The sequence below is a fragment of the Falco punctatus genome (assembly GCF_963210335.1).
Source record: "Falco punctatus genome assembly, chromosome: 3".
In the NCBI taxonomy this organism is placed as follows: Eukaryota; Metazoa; Chordata; class Aves; order Falconiformes; family Falconidae; genus Falco; species Falco punctatus.
The window spans coordinates 120,328,423-120,355,698 of NC_137582.1; the positions used below are offsets into that span (position 1 = coordinate 120,328,423).

The 27,276-nt window shown below is 51.2% G+C and overlaps 1 protein-coding gene across 8 annotated transcripts in view; it reads right to left on the reverse strand.

The window, feature by feature from the left end:
- Positions 1-1,134: 1,134 nt before the first annotated feature.
- The window catches only part of SCMH1 (Scm polycomb group protein homolog 1), a 76,612-nt gene continuing 50,470 nt past the window's right edge, over positions 1,135-27,276 (reverse strand). For 3 of the 8 annotated variants that reach the window (XM_080379193.1, XM_080379191.1, XM_080379192.1), the window contains 8 exons: positions 21,011-21,243; positions 20,325-20,451; positions 19,071-19,271; positions 18,212-18,397; positions 12,022-12,153; positions 6,285-6,488; positions 5,001-5,143; positions 1,135-3,165 (listed from right to left, as the gene is read on the reverse strand). In XM_080379193.1, the coding sequence (XP_080235319.1) occupies positions 3,040-3,165; positions 5,001-5,143; positions 6,285-6,488; positions 12,022-12,153; positions 18,212-18,397; positions 19,071-19,271; positions 20,325-20,451; positions 21,011-21,243 (1,352 nt within the window). In that variant the 3' untranslated portion in view covers positions 1,135-3,039. Of the gene's footprint in view, positions 3,166-5,000; positions 5,144-6,162; positions 6,489-12,021; positions 12,154-18,211; positions 18,398-19,070; positions 19,272-20,324; positions 20,452-21,010; positions 21,244-27,276 lie in introns of those variants that run through there. The other 5 variants (XR_013926724.1, XM_080379195.1, XM_080379194.1 and 2 more) reach the window with 5 other exon arrangements.

Sequence of the window (27,276 nt, forward strand, 5' to 3'; positions counted from 1 at the left end):
TCTTCCTTCCGTAGCGCAGAGGGAGGAAAAGGGCTGAACTGTAGTACTGTCCCATTCGAAATTCATCCAGCATAAGCTACGTTTGTTAGCAGTGTTCGCGGTGGGTTTTAGACTCGTACGTCCAAAGTCTGGCTGAAATAACGGGGCTTCCCCCGGCAGCGGGGAAACCTGGGGAAGCGGGTCTGAGCCTACAGCCTCTGGAGGGCAGAAAAATGTCAGTTTTTACCCGAATGGGGTGGTGACCTGCTGTGGGACGTTCAGCCGCGCTGCTCGCCCGGAGCCGTGCGGGGGGACGGGCCGGCTGGGGGCTGGTGCAGGGCCCCGAGGGCCCGGGCTGGGGGCGCCGTGCGGCCGGCGAGAGCTGCGAGGGGCGGGTGTGGGCAGAGGCCCCGGGGCGTGCAGAGCCCCGGCGCAACGCCACGGCTGCAGGAGAGACGGGTGCTGCTCCCACCTCGCCAGGGCCAGCTGGGACCCCTTCTGGCCAGCAGCACCCACCGCCCTGGGGCTGGGCTCCCCCCTGCCCCTCCAACCACCAGCCCCGAGGAGACCCCACAAGGTGCTCCAGGCGCATCCCGGGCTCGTGGCATGAAGGTGGGACTGACCCCGGCTTCCCCCCACCTCGTGCTGCCGCTGGAGGCCCGGGGTCACGGTGCCCCGGTGTGGGGCCCGGCGGGGTCTCTGGCCCCCCTGTGCTGCCCGGCCCGTGCCACCAGCCCCCTCCCTGTGGGACAGGGCAGCCCCCAGCAGCACATCGGGGCTCCTGGCCAACGTGCAGCTGCTCCGAGGTGGAGACCATGGTCACGGCCTGCGTCAGCGAGCGATGCAGGGGGCTCGGCTGTTCCCCCCACCTCGTGCCCACCCTCTGGCCGCGGGTGGTGGTTGCCCACCCCCGTTTCCCACCTCGGGGCACCCTCGTGGGGCAGAGGCGCAGGGCTGAGGTCACTCACTGACCAGCCCTTGTTCCTTGCACCACCACTTTGCTTGTGCCGCTTTGTTTTTCTCTGGCCTGGCCCTGCTCTCCTGCATGCGCTGGGCAGCAGCCAGGGGTCTGTCCTGAAGCAACCCCCCACCCCGTCCCGGGATCCCCCCCTCCGGCAGCCACGGGCTCCCATCGGTGCACACACAAACAGTGGGGAGGAACTTAGTTATCCTTTTATTTATAAACAAATCAACGTAAAATAAGTGCAGAGAAAAGCACTGGCTGACCCCGCATGGGGGCCTGTCTGCAGCGGGCCAGCGGGATCAGCGTCAGGTAAAAATGGGGGCGTCCCAGGACTGATGCTGTGAGCGATGGGGCTCTCTGAGCGGCCACAGCCCCCCTGGCTCCGAGCACGGTGGTGCAAGGGCAGGGACTGCAGCACAGACTGTGCTGTACAACAAAAAGCCTTTTTATTACTTTGGGGTTAGTTTTTGTTTTTTTTTTTTTTTTTTTTTTGTTTTTTTTTGCAACTTTTCCCCTTAGGGGTAAACCTGACCCAGTGCAAGAGACTGGAGAGTTGTTTGCCACGGGGCCAGTTCTGGTGCTGGCCAGGGCCCTTGCGGCTGGCACGGAGGAGGGCGAGACGCTGCTCTGGATGCAGAGGGTGAGCTAAGGACAGACGAAGGAAGTGCTTGCAGTGGAGCATCCTGTCCCGGCCCTCGGGTCACTGCAGAAAGGAAGCATGTGCGGGAGCGCACTGTGGGTGCATGCGGGGGCACACACCTGGGCAGCCCCCACTGCCCCCGCCAGCCCTTCCCCAGCTTGGCCTGGGCCGGGGCAGGCGATGCTCCAGGGGCCCGCGCAGCCCCGGTCCCACAGGCAGCCCTGATACTCCTGCAGCTGCAGTAACGTGTCTGGAGCAGCAGGTTACTGCTCAAGTGCCATCAAAAATAAATACATTAGACTGTCTGAAACAAATAGGTGCCCCGGGGTAGGGCAAAGCCCTCGCAGGAAGAGCAGCGCAAGGGCAGGTCACTGCACTGGGCTCCTCTGACCTGCCAGACCCAACACCCTCTCACACACACTGAGCTAGGACGGACCAAAACACCAGAGGATAGGGAGGGCCCCTGGGAAGACGAACCTTTGCATCTCTGGCTAAAAATCTCCAAGAGCTGTGAGTTCAACAGGTAGAAAAATCATTTCATCGTTTTAAACAGGCAACTCGTTATTGGAAAAAAAAATATCCAAAAAAAAAACCCTACTCAAAAAAAAAAAAAAAAGGAGAGAAGGATCGGTCGAGTCCTGCAGCATCCAGCCAGCCTCCGGCGCCAACCCCGGCCTGTCCTTGCCGTGGGTCCCCCAGACCCAGCCACGCTCCCCAGCTCTCTCGCAGCTCGCCCTGTGCTCCCGGGCAGCGCCGTGTGCTGCCGCACGGCCTCCCCAGTCAGAAATAAATACGGCTCCATCCCCAGCCCGGCATCCCCAGCTGGAGGCATGCCGGGAGCTGAGGGCCAGGCAGAGCTCAGGAGGTGCACGGTGCCCGGGCTGGGCGGCTGGGCTCCCCCAAGGCGTGGAAGACGGGGATGGGGGTGGTCGTTGCTCTGAGCTCGCTGCGGTGCTACGAGGCTGAGTGCAGGTCGGGGGCACCATCCCCCCTCGCAGCCGGCAGCCCCCTACCCCTCCGAGGGGATGGGAGCCAAGGGTCAGCCCGGACAGGAGAGGCCAGGAGCGCACAAGCCACAGCGAGAGGGAGAGGAGGCAGTGTGAGCACCCAGTCCCCACAGGCTCCATCCCAGGGAAGCAGGAGCAGGAGCCCACGGAGAAGCGCTGGCTGCGCAGCAGGGAGAGACCCTCCGCTTCCAACGGGATGCCCACGACTCGAGTCCAGTGCAAAGCCCCAGGACAACTGTGCACCAGTCTCCTCCCGAGCACCTGCCGGGGCCTGGCCGCTGGTGCGGGGGCGGGTGGGTGGCTGGACCCCTGCGGCGGGGCCAGGCTGTCAGCGAGGTGTCCATCTGCGGCATAAATGGGTGTGTGTGCATGCGTACCTGTCGGCAGGCAAGCGCAGGTATGGGTGGCCAGGAGCGGAGCTTCCAGGGTCCGTCCTGCCAAGCGTCCTCTCAGAACTTGCCTTGCTTTAGCTTGTCGATGTGGTAAGTGAGCTTCAGGGCTGGCCCCAGCTTCAGCCCCATGTACTTCATCATCATGTCACTCCGCAGCAAGAGCAGGGCTTTGCCATCGATCTCCTGCAAGGAGGCGAAACGGCAGCACTTGTGACTACACCGGTACGGCCAACCCGGGCTGAGCCAGGCCGTGCCCAGCGTCAGGACGGCTGGGGGAGCACAGCTGTGGCAGCCAGGGCAGGTTGCACTGAACTGCAACATCCCAGCACAGGCATCCCTGTATCCCACCCTGCCTGCGGCACAGGGGTTCAGCCCCAACCCCCCCAGGTGGTGGGAAATCTGCTGGGCGATAAGGCACGAAGGAGCCATGTCCAGCTGGTCAGCAAATCCTGAAGGGAGGTGGGGAGGAAGGAAACGTGGGGGGTTTCCTTGACAGGGGAACCATCGAGGCAGCCACAGTGCAAAGGGAGCAGCCTCTCACTCAAGGGCATCGTCATCCCACTGCAGGAGACATTTCCTGGCAGAGGATGCACCAGCCCTGCCAGCAGCCCTGCTGGGACACAACAGCCCTGCAGCCAAGGCTGAAGAAGGAGACAAGGGACCAAACCCCATAACCCCACAGAGGCTGCCACTGCATGCAAAGAGGGTTTCTGGACTTTCTAAGCAAAGTCCCAGCAGCTGGCAGAGCAACGGTGGAGCATCTTGACTCCAGCCAGGCTCATTTCAACATAACAGCTTTCAAAGTATCTGATGCTTTACAGCTGAGCCAGATGTGTCCCTCACTGAGGCTCAGGAGGGGAAGGATCATGAAGCTCGGAATAACCAGAGAACAGCTTTGCACTTAGCATCTGCAAGTCTAACTTTTCCAGTCCCTTGCAGCACTCCTTTCCTTGACTTAATCCAGGCTTGGTCCAAAGCTTTGCATGGGACAGGTTTCCAAGAAGAAAACGTTATTGGACTTATAAAGGAAAAATAAAAATCACAACTTCAAACAACAGAAAATCCTGTCCTATGTCGATGCTCAGTTAGGTCTCACACTTGGCAAGATCTCCAGTGAGCTCCAGTACCAGGTTTGTTCTGCTTTTCCCCTCTTCAGATGACAGAGAAGTTCTTCCTCAGGATTGCCAATACAGGGGACTTTTATCCCTTACAGAGCTGAGCACTCTCTTGTGTAATTAAAACAAAACACTTTCAATTTACTGGTGGTTCTAAAATAGAACTAATTAAAACAAAACAAAACAAAATGAGTGTTGTCCCAGCACAGACCAAGAAGCATCGCGTCCACCTCTCCTGCCTGGGGAAGACAGGTATTTTCTCATATGCTCTTCTGACTTCATGAGAACCACCAGCTATAACATGGACTTAATCAAAAGGCAGAAGGAAGACAAACTGTTTGACAGGAATCAGGACATGGAGCTGTCAAAATTTTTGTAGCTTTAGTTGTACAAAGCTATACGTCTGCAGCTATTTTACAAATTTAAAGATATGCACCAGAACCAGAGCCTTGGGAGACTCCTTTTTAGAGGAAATAGGGGAGTTTAGCAGCTACACACTCAATGAATTCCACTTAGAACATGTTCCTTGCCAGGATAAATTTGCTATGAGGTGAATATTAAGACTCCAGAATGAACAAGGTTTTGTGTTTTCAGTGAGAGGGTTCAAATGCAGCGAAGAGCTGAGCTCCACCCGCACAGAGGCAGCAGTGCTTTAGCTCCAGCTGGGCTGCGATGTCTTCCCCTTGATGATTTCTGAGTAAGAGGATCCCAAGCCTGAACACGGTATGAGCAGGATTTATGAAGATGTTTTTCTTAGCACAAAACTTCAGCTGGTACGAAGTGCTGCTGACTCTCCTAGATTTTCCTTGTGTGATGATCTGCCTCCTCCCATATACAATACACATATATATATGTATACACATGCACATATATATTTATATACATATATACAGACATACTTACATGTTTTCGAAAGAGGTCAGCGTGGGGTCCCAGCTGTGGATCTGATTCTCGTATGAACTGCATCACCTCCTCCACCGTCCAGGACGAGGGGTCACGGCTGCTCAGCCGCGAGACGTCTCGAGACCCAAGGTATCTATCTGAACCTGGGGGGATGGCGAGACAGCAGCCGTTACTCCGAGCATCCCCACGGCACCACTCCACCAGTTATTCACCCTTAAGCTACCGCTCTGTCTCCTCTCCCAAAGCAATGGCAGAGACAATGAGAAGGGCACGTCCCAGCTGTGCCCCAGAAATTCCTGCAGCGCAGGCTCAGCACCGAAGCCTTATTCCCTCTCCTTCGGCCTTACTTCTCAGGGCAGCCTCCTACACTGAGCCCTTTTCCTCAGTCTAAACCCCAATTTCCCCTTGCCCCCCTTCAGCCGAGTTTGCCCCCCCCAGTTCCCACTCTGCTGACGGCTCCCACCTTTGCAGAAAACAATCTTCCATTCCCACTTCCCTCCCTGTGCACTGCTTCTCCCCATGCTCCCCCCACTCCAAACACCACTTTTAGCAAATCTAACACGGCAAAGCTGGTTTATGTTTTCACCAGCTGCATTTTCTGATGGACTGAGCCCGTATGTGGAATCCTCTTGTCTTGAAGCACTGCCCGAACTAACAGAAGTCCTGCTCCTAACGTGCCAGCACTGGCTCTGCCTGCATACACAGATGTGGGAGGAGGCACACGGATCAAGGCGTCAGCAACCTGAGCTTTTTAGAAAGTTTGATTGATGCCGTGCACCTAAAATCACAACTTTTTTTGCAAACACCTGGATTCGACGTGCTGCTTTACTCCGATGAACAGCTCTCCTGCCCCTATTCCTCCATACAGACACATGCCACCCACACATCCACCCACCCTCCTGGCCGCCCGCTCCCAGCCTCATCAGTTCTCGACTCCCTGCCCATTCCTGATCCATCCTCACAGACTCGAACACCCATTTACCACTTGACAACCCCCTGCCCATGCTTGCAAGTTCAGCTCCTGCCTTCTCCTTCCTCTCCACTGACTCCAGGTCCACCTAGCCACCACGCCCAATGAGCGACCCTGCAAGCATCACCTCTCCGTACTTCCACCCACCCATCTGCCATGTCTCTAGAGCTACTGTTAAACCTAACAGACTACCTGTTTAACAGTGTAGAGGCCAGTCTCTGGTACTTGCTGGAGTTAGAAAGGTGTAACTGGAGTTAGACAAGCCCTTTATTGCCAAATTTACAATCAGAGGGCTGGCTTCTTAACTCTCTTACCCCCAGAGCTAAGCCTACGCAAGGCAGAGGTACTGCCCTGGGTGAGGCTAGAGGGTTGGTGCAGGTGCCTGTATCCTTGCAGGCGATAGTCTCTGGAGCTCCTGCTGTGGCTGGATGAATTGACAGAGTTCAAGGCAGAGTCCATGGGGTCCAGGCGAGGCTCCAAGGGCCCTGGGAGGCCATCTCCCAGAACAAAGGTTTCACCTGGAACGCACCAAGCTGCAGTCAGTGCACCCGAACGCCACGCAGCCCGAAGTTACGCTCGGTGGCAGAGAGCAGAACCGCAGCAAAGGCAGCGCTGGTGCACGGCTGCGGGTCAAACCACCACGTGGGTGGTCTCCTCGAAAGCACATAAATTAAACCAGGCACTGCTAAAGCGCCCCAGCCTGCTATCTGCACAGCAAATGGCAGTCCAACCAGCTGGCAGTGATTATGGTCGGTACTGAGACTGGAGTAACAGCTCAGCCACTCTGCTAACGCCGCCACCAGCTCCCGCCCGCGGTCCCGCGCCCTTGCTGCTGCCCGAGGCCCTTCTGCGGCTGCGAGCACCGCAGGGGCAGGTGGTGCAGGGCTGCCCGTTCTGGATGCCAATGGACACAGGAGTCACACAACAGCCCTGAGTGGGGAAAGAAGGCTCCCCAAGGGGTCAAGCACCGCACATCACCGGCATTAGCGTGTGAGGTAACGGACCAAGTGGTTGGAATCGTGGGGGATATTCAGTAAGACCCACGCTGTGGCCTGTAGAGCAGCACACGTGCAGAGCAGGAGAGAGCAGCAGGCTCCTCTGAGCAGCTCTGCTGCACTGTCACAGCCAGAGAGCACAGCCTGCTGATCCTCCTGCCCCAAAGGCAAGGTGCTGGTGACCAGCTGCTCACCCCTCCTGACCTCCTGCTGGGCCCTTTTCCATTGCCTAACCAAGTCAGTGACAACACCCATTGCTGGGACACAGTGCTGAAGGGACAGGGCAGAAGGCTCTCCCTGGGCAGGGGTCCCACTGAGACTGGCTTCCTCACCTTCTCTTCCAGCAACACATTTAATTTCCAGCTGTCAATGGCAGCATCAGGATGGAGGCGCTCAGGAAACTATCTGGGGTGATATACTGTATCGGCTGAGCCAGCAGGATCTCCCTTTGCTGTTAAGACTGTGACAGCTTCAGCCTAGGACCACGTGTTTGTAGATTTTACTATGGCACGCACAACCTAGTCTCAGCAAAGGTGGACCTGATGCCTCATGAGTCATCCTCAAATACCTGTGTTCTTAATTATTAAATGCCTGGCAAGTTCATACAGCCAAAGAGGAAAGCAGCTCCTACAATGAGGAGTATTGCCTGCGCACTCTAGGCTGGGCCACTGCATCTGGCTGGCAGCTGGAGCTCCTCTGCCAGCATCTCCCCAGAGACCATGAGGGCAGCTCACGGCCCTGAGCTGCTGCCACTCAAACACCGTGGCAGGTGACAAGGATGAAGAAACCTGAGCAACTGCCCCAGCCAGGCTCTGCGTTTCTTCCCTGGGACTTCACAGACCACAGGAGCTGCAGATGAGAAGCCAGCACAGCTGTACTGAACCGGGATGGTGGCGAGGGTGCAGAGGTGATACTGCAGCCCGTGAGACCCGAAGGCTGTTAAGACCTTCCCAAACTTGCCTGCTAAGCTGGTGCTGCCACGCTCCACTGAAGGGAGACGCAGCCTGCCAGAGCCTGAAGTGGTACGAGTGTTGCAGACACTGGGCCCCACCAACTGGGGGGCAACCGCTCCTGAGGCACATTATTTTCCCTGGTTTCTACGAACTACAGGACTATTCTGGGAACTGGGAAGCTCTGGTTTCAGTGCTTCTGCTGTTGGTGTTTGAGCAGAGATCCCAGGAGTGAGATCAGCTGCAGGGAGCCAGCCCACACCTCCCTGGTTCATCTCGTAAAGCCACAGGACAGAAACATCCCCCTCGCCCAGCTGTTCTGCAGTTCAGCGAAGCTGGTATGTGGTTATCACCTGCGCATCTGCAACCCTCCATCTCCTGAGCTGTCATCCTCCACTTGAGGCATTTCTGCCCTTCTTTGCTTTTAGGTCTCTGGGATGCTCTCAGAAACCAGCACCACGTCCTTAAATCTCATCTAGAAACAGGGCGGGTGTGAAGACTGTTACTCCCCTGGTGACCTGTGTGCTGGCCTGCTTCCCACACGGGTAGATGTGTTTTCACCTGCTCCTCAAGCATAAAAGAAGGCTTTCTGACTTGTGACTATTCCTCAACAACTTTGGACCCCTCCCTCCACTCCTGCACCGCTTTGCCACCATCCAATCTCAGCACAAGGCTGGATGCAAACCCAGCCCTGAGCCGGCTGCTCTGGCTCCGGGGTGGACAGAGGTTCCCTGGCCCAGCCCAGCCCAACCCACACACACTCCACATGAGCTTCTTCACAGCAATGACATTTGGTCCCCTCTCCAACAGGACAGTTTTGCTTAAAACCCAAACCACTTCCCATTAAAGGTGATGTCTGACTCACAGGGAAGTGCCGAGGCCTGAGAGGGACCAGCGGGCACAGGCCTGTGCTGCACATCTCCATCCTCCAAGGAAACCAGCACCCTCTGTGAGGTGGCACAAAGCTTCAACTTGCCAGGAAGCTCCAGGACACTCGTCCCAGATGTGCTGGGTCAGGCAAACGTGCTCATCTAACCGCTTGTGAAGACCCCAAAGTTCACACAAGAGGGGATTTGTGTCAGCAGAAAAAAATTCTGGGCTCAGCTAGGGAAGTCTACAGCTTGGGAGGCTGGGAGACCACGTGCGCAGGTTCGTGTCAGTGCAATGGATCCAAAACTCACCCTCAGAAAATATTCAACTCAACAATTAACCCAGTCGTTATTCTGATGTGAATGCACTGTGACACATTCTTCAAATAGGTGATCGTGTTCTCGCACGTGCTTATGACCATCTGAAGAAGAGCATGAGGCCATGCCACTGGGGAGCACTCCTTTGTTTTGCCCCAGAGGCAGAACTGAAGCTGCATGTCCATTCCCAGGTTACCCACCTCTGGACTGGTGGGGTCCTGGCTGTGCTGCAAACATCGCAGCAGAGCTGGAGGCTTCTTGGTAGGGTCAATGCAAGAGAGATTTAGGATTTTCTTAAAAACACAACCACACAGAGAACTGCTCAGATGAACGATACCTCCAGAAAGGGGACAGGGAAACAAGGCAAGAGGGGAACAATTACTAGCCCTGTGAATCGTCTGTAGCAGAAGGCAACACGCTTCTGCCAGCGGCAGGGCACAGACTGCGTTCAGGCACGTACGTTATCAAGAATCCTTTCACCCTTGATAAGCAACTTTGGAGCGAGGAGGCGGTGGTTAATTCTTAGGCAGATTTTCTTATACAAACTGCTAGTTTTAAATAAAGGCTTGCATTTAGAGCGTTGTAGGAAAACATGCCACGATTAGTGGCAGAGAGGCAGGGAGCAGATAATTAAAGTTTAATTAAACAAATAGTGCTATAGATTCAAGAGTGCCGTTTTACTGCTAAAACACAGAGTTTGGCCACAAGCATAAATCTGATTTGCACAACTACTAAACACCCACTGTTTCCCACAAATGGTAGTCTTTGAAAAGCAGGTCCCCACTGTGCTGGAACTGCAGCTTTTTAGCAAAAAGCTACAAAAATGCCACTGGATGCAAGAGGAAGAACAATGTAAGAAGTGAGATCCCCTCCTTATCTTTCTGACTTCTTGCCAAAGGCATGACGAACGAAGACATCCCACAGCTACTCACTGCCTTCAATTTGGCAAACTGGAAACTGTTCAGGTACTGCTGTCTGTCACACTGCTGAGGCCAGGCTGTGCTCTGCTGAGGGAGTTCATCACCGTGAGATGTACCTCCTGGCTCAAGAAATATTCTGTATCTGGGTATTTCAGCCTCATATTCTTAAAATATAAAATGCAAATATTCCTGCTTGCACTTACATTTCATGGTGGAGCCTCCTCCATGAATAGGCTTTTAGCTGTGGGACAAAAATGAATTTCTAGATGGAATTTGGAACCGCACCTCTTCTCCCCCTGCCCTGTACACCCCCTGCCTGGGCCAGGAACAGAACAAGACCAAGTTGCTGTAGGAAGTTCACATTCCGGCAGAATCACCCTCATATGAAGGCACACTTTCTGCTCACTTGTACCTACTTCTACAGAAGAGGCTGGAGTATTCTGGGCATCCAGATGGCACGACCCATTCAAAGGCCAAGAGATAACTGAGTAGATTTTGAAGTAGGCTAAGAATCAGTCTTGCAGACAACCTAACTTCTCTTGGAATTACCCATTAAGGAAGCTTTGTCTCTTCGCTGACAACACCGAGTGTACAATATTCACCCAAGGCACCTTGGAGTACACTGCCACGCTGCAGGAACAGGTGAACACTCCGCGTTCCACCTGCTGGTAGAGCAGTGACTGGCTTTGCTGATGGTTACCTGTGTGCAGCAGCTGACACATTAGAGGAGAATGTCAAAACCAGCAAGGATGTGTATCGAGAGGTAAGAAACAGCCTGGGACTCAGGAAACAATTTTTGACTTCTCAGTATGCTGGAATAGATGAGACAGTCCCACAAATCACCTTGTTCTTTGCTTCAGCTACATGACAAACTTCCAATTTTAATCAATGTAGATACTAAGGCCACTAGAAACTGTCACAAGATGCAAATTCAGATCAGCTGTGCTTAGATACGGGGCCAATAACCCTGAAGAGCACAGGGCACAGTGATGGATGGAGTCTAAATTATGCCACAGCGCATGGGAGGCTGCGCACTCTCAAATCTAGGCTCAACAAGCCAAGCCCAGCAAACTCAGCAAGAAATGGTGATTCAAGGGACAGCAACAGAGCACAAAGCCACTGAACTGTGAGCCCAGCCAAGGGTTTCCAGCAATTTTTTAGGGACACATTACAAAGAACAGAGACTAACACCTTGGCAGATTCCACCACCAATTAATTAAAGGGCTGCAGCAAGGTTAAACTTCGGGTCTGTGTTATGGAGCGTGGGCAGTTCAAAAGAAAACAGAAGGTGGAAGTGTATTTACTGAAGACCCCTGCTCAGGGTTCAGGTAGCCCCCCAACTACCTGGACCCCCGGAAATCTCCCACCTGCACGTGCAAGGGACACCTGCGGGCCACAGACCAAAGATGTCCCTGCAACTGCTTTTGAGAACACGGCACAGCACACCCGCCCCAGTTACCCAGCAGGCACTGCAGCCCCAATCTCATCTGGTTTCACTGGTGAAGCACATGCTAGTGAGACCCTCCCTGCTATTTAGGGAGGACTGTGAAGAACAAGATGGGATCCTGGGAAAGAGCAGCAGATTCCTGGCCGTACAGCTGCACATCAGCATCTGTACAATACACTGCAGCAAACCATCAGGAAAAAATTCAGGGGAAGACTGACTGAAGCAACTGGGCAGTTTTATGACCGTTAATACCATGCATAGCAATGGAAGCTAAAATATGGGTAATTAAATCCCAGATTACATGGTATTAGATGATGACTATCAGAAGGAATTCTCCCTGCATTCCACATGCCTTACACAACTGCTTGGGGAACCTGCCCTGGTACAGAGTGGTTTCTTCTCTGTGAAACACCAAGCACCAAACCATGCCAGAGACAAAGCAAAACAGACTTCCTAAACCCACGGCTTGATTTGGCACAGCAAATCTAATCCTGCTGTATCCGTTACAAGCCACTATAAACAACCAGCTTTGGGCAGAGACGCTGTGCTCACCTTCCAAAGGGTGACGATCATTCTTTGGTAACTTGGGGGAGAGAGGAGCACTGTATGGAGGGGAATCTTGGGAATATCGCTTTGTACCCCGGCCTGGTCCCTGCAGAGTGCCGTCTAACGAACTGCTTCTGTCTAGGAAAAGAGAACAAGCCCTATTTAGGAGTGGAGACTCTCTGGGAAATTCAGTCTTGCCAGAGTCACCTGAGACTCGCATGCATCTCCAGCCTGGTAACAGCCCATTGAAACTGCAATCCAGCACATCTGTCAGCGCTTAACACTTCATATTTTGCTTTGCAAGTTTTATCAGAGAAAAAGGGTGTTGAGAAACCTAAAGAAGAATCTTAGCCACGTTTTGCCATATTTCATCACAAATATCACCTCTGATTGACTTAATTCTATTTCTCCTCATTTTACCCCTTGGCTCATCCCCCACAATTCCTGCTCCTCCCCACTCTTCACCTTTCAGACGCACGTGATCCTTGGACAATTTGCAAACAACCCTTGGACGATGTGCAAACACTTGGTGCCACAGACCAATTTAAACCATACTCAAATTTTCAATCTTTCCCCAAATGGATCCCTCCAGCATCCCAGCTGTCGCTGTTGCTCTTCTCCAAATGCTTCCCAACGATGGGGATCTCCATATTGTATGCGGCAGATGAGATGTCAGGCTGGGCTGCGAGACGCCTCTTTGCAGGTGGCTCAAGGCTGCACACAAGTGTCAGTGGGTGGATGAACACAGAGAATGGAAGCGCTAACACTGATGGGAACAGCAGCCAGGCAAGCGATACAGGGGGTGGCAGACCATGTCCCAGTGAACTGAGAAGCAATGAAGAGGTCACCCACCAGCCACCACCTGCCCACGTGGGCCACCAGCGCTCCTGGCTGGTCGCTGCAGCTGCCCCGAGCACAGGTGACACGTGTGAGCCTGCAGCATTCAAGGTGTGCGGGGAGAGAGGGGTGAAATGCTCGTAGACAGACGCTGGGAGCGGGACAACAGCACAGAGCCGCCCCAGCTGCGGGTGCGGGGCAGGAACGGGTGCCAGAGGGGTGACAGAAATACAGCAGAGAGGGACTGGGACGGGACACCAGGAGAGATGCATCACGCCAAACAAAGAAATGAAGGTACAGACGGGTGGGAAGCATCAGACAGTCACAATTTAGTTGGCTACAGAGAAATACAAAGGTAAATATCTGTTTATCAAAATCCTTTGGGGAAACGGAAGGTAAGCTGCTTATACTGAGCCCCTGGGACTCCCACACACGTATGACCAAAAATCACCGTAACATTATTAGAAGGACAGACATTGTCCTCAGGACAAGTCCCTGTAAGAAACATTCACTGCCCAGAGAGAGATGGGAAAAACATGCTCTTAGTAACGCCTCTGGATATCTCTAAATGTAAAACTGCACGATCTTCTTCACCAAACAGTCACGGAACCACAACAAAAGGTGATGCTTTTTAAAGGTTTTACCAAGTTTTGTTTTGGGTTATTTTAAAACTGCTTGACTTTAAAAGTAATGCAAACACAGAAGGTCAGGTTATAGAAGATAATACAGCGGATCAGAAGTGACATCAGTGTAAATTAATGGAAGGATAAACCCAAAGAAGGTCTGTAGTTAGGGTCTCTGATTTTAAAGGACAAATGCTAAGAAAACAAAGAAATGGAGTGATACATAAAGCTGCACTCAGCAGTCACAGTGTGGATCACCAGGAAAAAAGAAAATACCTTCAGTTCAAAAGATGCCATAAACATCAAGAGTGTGTATCATTGATGAGGAAATAATCTGGGAGGAAAGGATCCCAAACCTAAGTAGATAAATGTTCATTTGAGAAGGGTGCTGAGAACAGGCAGATAATTTACTGGAGATGAAAAGGACCTGCTCAGCATGGGGTCCTATACCTCAGAGGATGGCGAGTACAGGGATGAACTGTTTAACTCATTCTGTCTTTTCATGCAGTGCAAAGGAAAAGACAGGACTGTCTTTTCAGCTACAGAAGTAACAAGTGCATGGGAACAGAGCGAGAAGAGACTGTGCAGAAAGGTAAAGACTGAGAAAAAAGAAAAAGAAAGGTCGTCCTTGTCTGCAAATGATGGGACAGCTTTGAGGGACATTTCAGCTCACCTGACTGGAGAGGTTGGTGGGGAAGAAGAGAAGCACACCTGCCCGTGCCTGGGTCTGTGCTGCTGGCCATCACGAGGCAGTCAGGATGGACGCCTGTCAGTCAGCGAGAGGCTGCCCACCTCATCTCATCAACTCAAAGCCAGTCAAGGCTCCAGCTCCAGGAGAAGTGCTGACTGCCCCGACTGCAGAGCATGCCTACACAACTAGCTCAGCCATCGTCGATGCCTCTGTGACATCCACAGGCATTCCACAGAACAAATCCTACCCTTCACTTCCAGCTGCAGCCACGCTGAACACCAGGACAAGGCTCAAGGGATAAAAGGAATGGGACAGGAATGAAAATATACACCACTGACTAAGTGGAAGTCAAATAACTGAATGTATCAAACTGAGGATGTGAGGGTGTGGAGGAAGCCAAACCATAACTTAAGAAAGAAGGCGTACATTAAACCCTGGGCCTGCTGCACCAAATGTTCTAATAAAATTCAGGGACACACGGCTCAGAATGACTGGAAACACTGTGTTAACATTTAAAAAAGAAGGTGAAAAAATGATTTTGGCAACAAATTGCTCACGTCTGACCTCAACAGTACCACAAGGCATGTAAGAGGTTCTGAAAGAAAGGGTAGAGAAAATACTGTAATTACACACGGCACATATTGCACCAGGTGTTCGTCAGAGGAGGCTAACCCAACAATTTCCTTATCATGGGAAAATAACTGATCTATCGCACAAAGGAAGAATGGCCAATCTCATTTACCTGGAATTCAGCAAGGCATTTGATATGGAGAACCACCAGCTAAGACAGAGAACATGAGGACTACCAGAAGCCTTGTTATATGCACGAACACCCGACCTGAGGGGAAAAGCAGTTGGCAGAGCACTAAGCAAGAGCATGACATTGAAGAGCAATTGCTAATGAATTTTCTTGAGGACCATTCTTAAGCCCAGTGTCATTTAATATTTTTATTAATAACTTTGGCACCAATTTTAGACATTCACCAATGAAATCTGATGTCTTCCCCATACGTCAGGCCAGATAAAGTAGCACTTGAAATTACGCAGGAAAAAAAAAATAGAATGGAGTACCAGAAAGGAGATAAATCCAGCAGCAAAACGCAGGTATGCACTTAAAGCGTTATCCCATCGGCTGGGAACTTGCAGGTGATAATAATGGATGAGAATAACAGGGTGTGTGACCAGTACAGGCTGATCATTACCTGCTACAAGGATGCAGTAACAAAAAGAGGCTTCCAGAGACATTTCTTGTGAACATGGTGGTGCCGGTGTTGTTGCACCAGGCCCCCACGAGCTCCTCCCCAGAGTGCTGGGTGACACTCCGGTCACCTCATTAAGTTTAATTCAAACCAACACTAGGTAAGGATTGCTGAGAGGCTTCCTTACCAGAGCAGCTAAAAGACGAGCTCCCCTGAAGGATACAGCTGCCCTCTAACTAATTCCAGAAGGAGAACTAAGCTAAAGACAATGTTAAGACAAGAAGACACGGATACAAAGTTGCCCAAGAATAAATCTGGGCTAGAGACTACAACGTGGTTTCAAAAAATTCAGCAGAAAACCTTGCAGCAGCCTCCAGCGGAAAAGCAAAATCCCCAGCTCCATAGTCAATTAAAGCAACACCGTACGCTGCGGTGCCTGCAGTGACAGGACCCAAGGCTCAGTGGTCTAGAAGGTCCCTCCAGTCCTGTTTTTCAGACAGCTCCAGATCAGATCTACCTGTTCACAACACCTCACAGCCCATCCCTGTCCCTATTAACAGAAAGAAAACTTCCAGTTTTCTTGCAAAACTGCTGTCTCCTGATGTACAACTTGATCTGTTTCCCCTTGTTTTCATGATTATGCCTTACTTAGCGAGACAGAATGCCAGGGCGCGGCTGACCTGAGGGCTGCTGCAGACCTTCCTTCTTCTGCCCCAAGCACACATATGAATTCTCCACAGAGAGCAGTGGTCCTCCTGTAAAGTGAGTTTGTTCTCACAAGCTGGAACTGAGACCAGCTCCCAGTTCTAACCAGTGATCGTTTTCTAGAAGAACCAGCCCCACTCAGGCACACGAGCACCTGTACTGCAGAGGAAACAAGGCAGGACACACAGAGCTGAAGGTGAGACCATGGCAGCCTTGACACTTGGTGTGATTTAAACTGATGTACAACTCTATCCTCATTCTTCCATGACCATCCCTAACCTCTCAAAATGCCAGTACTGGTTTTTTTGCTCTCATCAGAAGCCACTGGAATGTGTAGATAACAATGTTTACAATCTTCTTTGAGGTGCTTGAGAAAGGTGTTAGATGACCAGATGCCCAACAATCCCTGAGACATCAGTTATGAGCTACAGGACTAGGTGTTACCACTTCTCTGGATTGTGCTGAATCTTTCCTTAATCCCTGCAAACACTAAAAACAAAAGAAGACTTCAGGATGGGCAGGTCTCAGCATTGTGTCATTTATCTGGTGCTCTGCTTGAGTTTCCCTGAATTCTGACTTTGGTTTTTACACTTTTCCACCCTGCCAGACAGCTCAGCTCCTAGACCCACATTGCTGACATCTTACGGTGGTTAGAAACCACGTGTGAGAGCTACAGGACCCTCTCCACCCAAGCCTGCTGCCATGCCCGAGTCCTCTTTCTTCCATTCTGGTTTTGCTCTATCTCATGACAAGAGGGTACTTCCACACTGAAAAATGGGTATTTCTTCTAACGCAAGGTTCCCTAGAGCGGTAGCCTCTAGTACCAGTAACTAGACATGCTGCTCCTGGACTTGCCACAGCAGCCAACCCACTTCCTACAGCTCCTCTTCTTACAGCACAGCACGGCTCCCTGGCATTGCTGGCTCCAGCATGGCTCTGCACAGCCCCAGCCTGCAGGCAGCTGAGCAGCCAGGGAGGAAGCAGAGGACAGTCACTCCGAGATCCTCATGCGCTTTAGACTCTTGCTAATCCCCTCCCCTGAGTACGAGTGCTATCCAAGATGCAACGAAGCACTGTGGCATTAGGCCGTTGCCCCTAAGCTTCACGCTTAGCACCTTTTCCTTAGACAATTCTTCCTAAGTGCTTATCCTTTTACATCAGAAATTCTTGCTTTTCTCATCAGAGCCACAATTATCCAAAGGACTAAGTTTGGAAAGACCTCAAACAGCATGACAGCTATCTGCTGTCTTGGGGGCAGGAAGGCAGTGGAGGAAGCAAGACAGGAGGGATCAGCACAAGACACCTGCTAACTACCTAAAGAGATGCAGGTACGTTTCATGCTCTCCACAACTGGCAGTAGTGCTTCCAGAGCCCCACAACCAGCCCAGGCAGGCAGCTGTCACCCCAGGGGTTGCTGCCACTACACAGCACTGCAGGGAAAGCTACAGGTCTTCTTATTTTCCACCACTTTCACTTAAGAGCAATTTTGCAGCCCGACGATTTGCATTGTGGCATGAACTATCTTGCCAGGGGTGTGTTGCTTCAATGCAGTGGAGCGTCAGCCGTGCCAAGAAAAACAAAGCCACCTATGCCTCAGATCACTGCAGCGTGCATCATCCCTGAACAGGCTACGCTTTCACTGAGGGCTGGATGTGCCGTCTGCTGGCAGCAGATCCATGGCCAGTGTGGAAACTGCCCTGCTAGCCTTTCATTCCATTTCTAATTACAGTTTACTTGCTGCATGTTATCACTCTTCTGTTTCTCATGCAGTCTTTCACCTTAATTCCTAACTGGATGAAGTCACCACAATCAGATTACAGGAAGCAGGAAGGACCTGGGGGGGGGGGGGGGGGGGGGGCGGGGAGCAGGGGGGGGACAAGGAGAGGAGGGAAGACAAGGAGACAAGCACGGATGAGTGGAAACCTACAGGCAGAGATGGAAATCAGACTGACAGGCAGAAAATACTGCAACTTGAATCCTGTGCAAAAAGAGCCCTGCGGACATGTGCACGACACTAGGTGTGATGCAATGAACCCTGCAGAGAGGGCTCTGAAACACACGCCTGCCTCCTGAGATAAAGATAAAATCTGGGTTAAGAGCACCTGGGGTCCCTACAACACCACCCCCGCCCCAGCTCCTACCTGGTAGATACCTGTCGTGGTCGTACTCGTGTGACCGCTGCATGTGGCTGCTCTGAGTGAAAGGCTGGTTCCCAAAGAGGTTGTCACTGCGAAGATTGTGGCAGAGCTTCTCCAGGAAGCGGAGGACGTAGGTGATACTGTTTACTGCTGGCAGGTTCAGAGTGTGCTGTTCCCGATCAAACACAGCTGGAGACAGAAACAAACAGAGCCCAACACGTAAACCCCCAGCAAAGGCAGGAGACTACGCCCAGGGCTGCACAGCCAGCTTCTGTATCTCAGCATCGCTGGTCTAGACTAGAGCAAACAAAAGCCACTGCCTTCCGCTGGCTGCGCGCTGGCGAGCTCGCTTCCCTGGGACAGGCTAAAACCAGCCTGCTGCACCCAGCACCCGGCCGGGGCTGCAGGGCCCGCGGAGCTGCCTTCGAGGGAACGGAAAGGCAGTTGAGGAGGGGCCCGCACTCTCAGCGGCCAGGTAAACACGGGCTTAAAAGCAAAATTAAAAGCCAGGGTATTTCTTGTATTTCCGTCACGAGTTCTGAAAATCCCACCCGTTCCGCCTCCTTCTGGGGGCTCGGGCAGTGCTGGGGGGTGATGGGTGAAGCACAGCGCTGCCCAGGCCGGCAGCAGGGCCATGGGCTGCCTTCTCCAGCAGCTGTGCCTGGCGGCCACGCTAACTGCTCTGCTCCCAGTCAGCCGCTAGCTACTGCTTCACTGACACAGATGTTTGGTGAGAAAGAGAAGACAGAAATCTGTCTGTCCCTAGCCCATGACTGCACCAAGCTTCAGGAGAGACATCTTCCAATGAGCGAGTTCTTGCAATGGCATCTCTGGAGGCTAAGTGCTGCGGGCCAGTTCTCACCTGAGATGACCTCTCCCCCGTGGCCTTGTTTTAAGAAGGAGAAGACTGTTTTCTGATGATAAGCGCAATCAATGCAGGCCTGTACTGCTTGCTGCAGGACAACAGAAGCTCGAGCTGGTCCAAAATGGTCCGGCAGCTGCTGAACTTTCTTCTTGTCTAGGTGGGGCCCAGTGCTGCCATTCTTGTTCAAGTAAATGCAAACTGCCAAGATGAGAAATGTGTTTGCCATTAACCCACTCAAGAAAGCAAGAAACAGATGCCTAAAAACCAATTTGAGAGATGCTGAGATTTTAAGACTCTCAAATCACTCACAAAGGGGAATCCACCACAACTGCCTGTCTGTACCCTAACAGCAAAGCCGCTTATAAAGGGGAATCGCCTCTGAATCTTCCTGCCTCACACCCACCTTCCAAGCTGCCGCTGTTTCTCCTACACTTTCCCCTGTAGTCGGGCTCCCAAAGGCAGGCTGCAAAGTGGCTCCCATGCCAGCCAGGTAAGGTGGCTGCCACGGTCAAAGGAGATGAAGGAATGCAGCCCCCACTTTTTAGGGAAACTTGGTTCTTTAGGTTCCTCTGAAAACTGGCCAGCTATGTCCTGGGGAAACAGGGCTCAGCCCTTATGCAGCGTTTGACTGAACATATAAAAAGCAGCTTTACATTAGACTTTCCTGTCCAGAATCATCTTCAGCTACATCTTACAGCTGTAGCAGAGCATACGCTCCGCGCTGCCACCCCTCCTGTGCTCCCTTTTGTCCCTGTTTGCCTCAATATCCTGGCTGAAGCTGAACAGATCCCTGTCACTGTCATTCAGCAATTGTTCTGCATCTCGCTGTAGCTTCAGCAGCTGTGCTGGGCACGGTCTGGGAGAGCTCATGCTCTGGACTCACGAACGGTGCTGCACACTGTACTGCCTGGGCACAATGGGCCACGAGAAGTGCCTTTTGAGAGCTGTGGAGTCACTAGCATGCATGTGGTAACTCAGGGAAAGGGGTCCTTGCACTGAACAGATGGACCTGCAATCTTCCTATGACTTCATTATTTCCGAAACAGAGAGAGATAAACAAACAGCTGATCTGAACTCATGTGCCTCTCTTTTCCTCCTGACACACTCTCTCTTAGGCCAGCCTTTCTGGAATTGTAACATTTGCTGGTTTACAGTTTTAGGAAGAAATGGAAGTATCTCAGCATGCCGCTTTCTGACTGATGCTGCTCCTAACTGTGCAATCTTGTCAAGAATGCGGTTCGAGACCCTTACCTGTGGGAGCCTGCATGGCAGAGCTGGGGATTGTAGCAGCGTCCTGGGGCACAGTGCTTGTGTCTGGTTCTGGGGTACTGGTTGTTGGAGAGGTGGGTGCTGGGTTCAGCAATGTCCTAGGTTTCCTCTGCAGAAAAAGAGGAGATATTTCTCCTTTTACCCCTGCTCTCCTTTACCACCCACGATCACTACACTCTCTCCTCTGCATCCAACAGACAAGGCACTGTGGAACATGACACACTTCTGATGGTGATGATGGGGAGTCTCAAGAACCTAGTAATCGATAAGTGTGTATTTTATAAACCACAATCCTGAAAAAATAACAAGCCTGAGATCTGCCACCTCTGCTTGACTTAGACTAGCTACACACGATGGATGGAAGAGCTTATTCCACCATTTGGCCATCCTGTCATAATCACAGCATCTGCCATGCTACTTCACAGCTAATGCAGCTCCAAAGACACAGTTTCTTGATGGAAATGATCTTTAGGACACAGACATTCTCTACAGCTCTGGGGCTGGACTCTGAGGGACATTCCCAGCCCACAAACCCCTTTGGTCTCCTACTTGCTGCAGTCATACAGCCAGAGGCTGAGACAAACGTGCACAAACACACGCATGCACCATCCCATGGCAGACCTTGCAGCACCTGCTTTTCACCCGCCTGCACCAGCATCAGCTTTTACCTTACTGCCAGGCTTGGGGCCTCTCTTTCTGGGGAATTTCAAAGGCTCCACTGACTTGGAGGGTGTAGGCATGGGGTGATGGATTAGCGCTTTGGTCGTTCGACCACGCTTCTTCCCTGTTTTGCGACGCCTTTGCCCTTGTTGATGCCCCAAAACAGTCTTTGTGCTACTGTGCATGCTAGGTTTCTCCGAGTTTACTTCGGAGGCAGGTAAAGGGCTCTTTGGAATCACAACTGAAATAAAAAGAGAAAAAGCAAATATAATTAAATCAGGCGAGAATCAAAACAAGAGCAGCCTCCATCTTTATACAGTGTCACATGGAAAAACCTGGAGTATTCACAGCCCCCTGAATGGAGGCTACTGCTCTCCAGGCCAGAATAAAAACCAAATGCACTGATCCTTGGTTCAGCACTCGAGCTGTGGGACACTGTGGCTTAGCCTGGATGGGCTGAACTCCAGAAGGATCACGCTTTCAGCCACACCTCCCTTCCTGAAAATAACTGGCACCTACGCTTCTTTCTTCTGCGAGTGGTGACCTGCCAGTGATCACGTAAAATTCACTGAAAGCATTCCTACAGAAGGATCAGTCAAGACCTGCCTGACAGTCACAGAGCCAGTGCTGTGCTGGAAATCCCCTCTCTCAAGGCAGAAGTCAGATTTGCCCTGTCCCTGAATTACCAGTGAACTGCAGGGGAAGGTACCAGCTCCATCCTGGATGCCTGCAAAGACCATTGCTCCTGGCCATGAGTAATAGCTTATCTTAGTTGGATCAGCTGACCTGCTCCTCACACATAATGCCAGATGTACATGAAATGCCAGCACATAATCTGTTCCTTCTTATCTTCTCACACTTTCTATGACAAAACCAGGTTTCTGGTGTATTCGCCCACAAATACCCTGAATTTGGCCATTGATCGTTCCTAAGTCCTGCTAAAGGCTAGAGATAAGCTGGGCCAGTTCAGCAGACCAAACTTCTGCTGAAAAGAAACAAAACAAAACCCTCCCAGATTTTAAAAAATGCACAGTGACCTTTAGGATGTCTTGTTTCTCAGACCTGGAAACCTCACAGTGTATTCAACATGGGGACTCCGAATTCGAAACCCCTCTCACTTTTAAAGTGAGAGGCTTTATAGTTAAGGAGAGAATCTTGGCCAAGGAAAGAGAGGGCATGCAGCCCTAACAGTGGCACAACTGTGGGTATATGAAGAGATTCTTAAGTTTTTTCTAACGAGGGTTTTATGAGCCGTTACTGTGAGGAAGGACTCATTCCCTTGGCACAAAGACACCGTTTCCTACCAACAGCTCAGAAATAGCAACTGAGCCGGGTCCAACTTCCCAGCGGTGTGGAGAAGTTCAGTGGACGGCGAGGTGACAGCAGCAAGCCCTGAGACAGCAGATACTCCAGGGATGGGGCAGCGAGCTGCCGGCTCTGCTCACTTCTTCACTGCTACTGCATACTGGCTGGTACGGGGATCAGTGGCAGCTTATTTTGGCCTTACGTGAATGAGCCACTGAAGGTGGAGGATCCTGCTCTGCTCTTTTGGTCTGACTCCACTCACCAGCTTTGACCCTGGGATACCCTGTGCTCTTCATGGGGAGACTGGGCATGAACCTGGCTGCCAGGCCCCAGAAAACCTGAGCAAATGGTTCATTCAGGCAGTTCAGAACCAGGGCTGGCGTTATCTCACAGCAGGACCAGATGGCTTCACACAGGCGGACACAGCAGCCAGGCACTCCTCCAGGTCCAAGCAGCTGTCGGGACACCCAACCTCCAGCCACACGGGTATTTCTGTCTCGCTGGCACACCACAGCCAGCCATGCAGGGGCAGGAGGGCAGACAGAGCTGACCCCCAGCTGCCAGCTCAGTGTTGCAGTGGAGGCCGCTTGCCTGGGGCTCCTTTAGGACACAGAGGTCAGCAGGAACTGCAGAGAAAGGCCAGGAACACCGGGCAGCACTCCTGCTGCTGCCAGCGATGACTGCAGCCACAGGCAAAGTAAACCTTGCATACACTTTGCTTCCCCTGGCTGCTGTGAGATGATGAACTCTGCTGTCCCTGCCCTATTGCACTGAGCTCCTGGGTGTTGCTACAAGCAGCCTGCACAAAAAGTGAGGTGCGGAATGTCCCGCAGTCGTCTTCAAGCAGTTTACACCCACCCTAACCTCATTTTGCACAGACGCAAATAATGGTGCATGGTGCATCAAGGAACCAGCCCCATTCTGCCTGTCACGTGGGCAGGGTATGATTTCTGGTGCCCTCAATTTTTTTGTTTAGCTTTAATGTTATTTCCTTGCTTTTGTGCATCAATGTTCTGTATTGGATACTGGGGAGAAGTACACAGTCATTCACCTAACTTTCCAAGTAATGTCTTTTTTTGCGTCAAGCAGATACAGAGAATTGTGGTAGAAACAATGTTTTACTATTCCTTCAGATATTAATATATTAGCAGCAAGACTACTTTGCTGGCAAGAAAAGGAATAAAGTAGCTCATGTGCTTCTTACAGTTGATGGTTTTCCAGGACAGTATCACCTGCTACAGGTGACATCTGGCACCAAGCTGCACTAGCAGAGAGGAATGGCACAGATAGGACAGGCACTGATCGCTGAATCACTGTGCCTCCAGCCTTTCGTGTGCATGGCTCATCTCAGCGGAGAAATATTTGTATTAAAGGATTTACTAGCATCCTGCAAGTTGATAGAACAAGGATAAACAGAGGTAAAATGCTCTGTACTTCAAAGAAACTCTTAAACATCAGAGAGGTGTGTAAACCAGTGAGGGGGCATTTTGTTCGCAATCTGCACCAATGCTAAGTGCCTAAACAAAGCTGTGCTGCAACGAGGTTTCTTGAACCTGGAAGAGAAACTGAGAGTTCTACAGACATGCTGTGAAGCAAACACGAGATCTCAGTTTTACTAGTTGAAAACCCACAGAAATGGTGCATTTGGGAAGCTGGGATGCAGTGGGCAGCTGAACTGCACCCTTGGCTCCCAGGCTGGAATGACGTCTCAGAGAAAATCCAGTGGCAGGGAAAAGGAGACTGATGTCAGGTGAACTCCTGCTGTGCAAGCTTTCACTGTATAATTTTATAATAACAAATTATTTCATCTTTTGGTGCAATAAATGCTAGAAAGATCTGTTGTCCATCTCAGCCCTGAAGATATTATGGCTAATGTTAGTTTACCAGGCTTAAGGAATCAGTTTTGGTTTTAGGGCAATAAAAGCCCGTAACTCGGTGTGAACAGACCACATGATAGGAAACCTCACTTCATTCACCCAGCCAGAGGAGTTTCCATGGTGCCTGCTGCCCCTGGCAGCACGTCCCTGCCACAGCCTTGGCTCCTGCCGGGATGGAGGAGCCGCTACAGCTCAGAAGACTGTTCAACGAAACAGGGTAAGTTACAAGTGCAGCCGGCTCAAGGCATAAATACACAGAAAATTACCTAGATTGTTGCTTTGTGCCTAACAGTACTGCTGAATACGTTGCTGAATATGCACTAATATTTTTTCCTGTGGCTGCTTCCATGAGACTAATACAACGCACAGACATTTTTCTGACCTGGAGCAATTTAATGAAACAAGGTCTTATAATCCCACGATCCAACACCATCCCGCAGGCTTGTCTGGCTTGTTGTTTGATTTTAACCAGAACCTGAGAAAACACCAGCCTGTGTTAATTCATGTCTCTTGCCCCGACCTGACGTACTGAGCCGCACACCATCAGCATGACGAGGAGACACCAGCCACTTCAGAGCAGAGTTGTCCCACCAGCTGCATCCATGCAGCAATGGCACGGCCCCAAAAACACAGTTACTGTTGGCCACACTGCTGTCTCATCACTGAGGCATTTACAACCACTTCCAGTGACTCGATGCTTCCTACAGAAGCCTAAAGTTTTTGCCAGGTGCCTGTTAATTTTCCTTCAGGATTTCAGCCCCTGACATTACAAGGACATGGTCAAGATGCACAGGATTGCTGCAGCAAGCAGCCGTGCAGACTGCTCAGCCCTGCTCGTGCCCAGCCTGGCATCCGATGAGCCCCAGCAGTGGTAACAGCTGTGGCAGCAAGCAGGCTCACTTCACAGCTGCAAACCATCGCCCACATATCCTTTAACTGCCAAAAGTTACAATTAACAGCATTTCATTCCGCTGGTGATGGTGCCAGCCCAACAGTGAGCATCTGCCAGAGACATCCCTACCTTCTTCTTCCTTGTACCACTGTCTTCACCTCATGGTGAGCCACTGAGAGGAGCCAAATTTTCAGAAAATCAAGTGGGGCCCTCTTAAAAAATCAACAGTTTGCTGTTGCTGAGAAAAGGAGCGTCCCTCTGCCCCACAGCTTTGGTGCTCACATGAGCTCTGAGCAATCTGATGTGACCCCAAAGCTGGCCTTGCTTTAGGCAAGGTGCTGGGCCATGCAGCCTCCAGAGATCCCGTCTGACCTGAATTATTCTGTGATCTGAACTCATGGTTAATCATTTCAGCTCATTAATGGAACAGGAAACTAATCAACAAGTTTTCTGCTGGCTGAACTGTCTCGTTTTGGGTCATACAGGCATCTGGCACAAGGATGGACACGGAGGAATGGGGTGGCTCCTTGCTGGGCTGGCTGGCACCAGGTCGGTTTGGCTGCAATGAGAAACATCACCCTAAAGATGCAGAATCAAACACTGCTGAGCTTAGAGCCAAAGAAAAGACAGGCACCACTGACTGGGCCATTAATCGCTGAAGGATTAGTTCAAACAAGAGTTCCGAGCTTCCTGCAGAAACAAAGAGACTTGACAAAGAACTGAAGACTTCAGGCCCTGTATCCTAATGCCCAAATATCCCTTGCCAATTGACACACAGCACGGCAGCACCTGCAGCTGCCCACCGCACAGGGACTCCAACTATTATTTACAGAAGACTATAAAGTTGCTGTCCACACTTTTGAGTGTTAGCCAACACTAGAAAGCAGCGTTTGTCACTCATCAGCTTATCTCAGGACATGTCACAGCTTGAAGAAGACAAAATTATGGTCTTGGGATAAGAATAACAAAGCCAAAACATGTATGAAAACATGGAGCAGAAGAGTTGAAGATGGAGAACAGTTTCCTACCTTTCTCTCCGATACACCAGTTATTTAACACTCTGCATTTACTAACAGCTGCTGGATCACAAAACCCAAAATCTCCATTTTATGTGCTAAGGGCTACCGAACTCCCAGATGTAGCCACAGTTCACAACCATTTTCTCTAGAGGTATCAGTGATGACCACTACAGTGTCCCAGAACACAGGAGGTGGTTTCTGAGAAGACTGAACATGCCATTCACATCCGTTTCAGAGCACCTATGAGGAATGCCCTGCAGGCCACCCGTCCAGCAGTTCTTTGGTGCTCCAGCTGTCCCCTGTCCTACCTTCAGCACTGCACAGTCAGAAGCAGGACTCAAATGAGTTAGAGACACACATTTAAGATAAGCAAATTTACCAGAGAACAGAAATCTTGTTGGAATCTGGCTGCATCCTTCCCTGGATGCAGCAGTTCAAACCTAGACATCCTGAAGGCTGGAGCTGGACAGGAGCCAGAGCTCAGTGCCTGTCCAAGAATAAGATGTGAAAGCTTCAAACCTCTGTGCTTCTCCCCAAAGCAGACACCACTGGCCACCACGAGCACGACTGGGACATAAATACAGGCACTGGGAAGGCTCAAGACTTCGTATGTGCTGAGCTCCCAGCAGGCTATACAATCGTAACACAGGAGAAAAGTTCAGAAAAGTTCAGTGGGCGGGAGACACGAGCTCCTTGCAAGGACAGGAATTAAGAACAACCCTCCAAACCCTGGAATTTAAAAGACAGAATGTAATTATTCTGATAATTTTTTCCTGCAGGAATTCTTGCTCTCCAGCCTAAAATGTCTGCTTGAGCTAAGGCTGAGAGATCAGCGGATATATCTAATGCAATAATACAGCAAGAGGATCCAAACACTGCATGATTCGGCATGTTCCAGATGTCTTCATGATTAGTTACGTTAAATCCCAAAGATGCAGTTTCTTTTTACACAAGATTTGTCTAGTTTCAGCTTTCAACTACTGAAACTCACTGTTGCCTTTGCTGAAAGCCATGAGGTGCTTTATTCACTGATTCCTTCCCAGACCTCACTGGCCAGTGGTTACACGGCAGCACACAGAAAAATGCAAAACCACGGTCCCTAAAACTGTCTCCATCTTGCTTATCCTGATGATTGGGTTGCATTTTAATGTCCATTTTTGAGCAGGACATCGATAAGCACA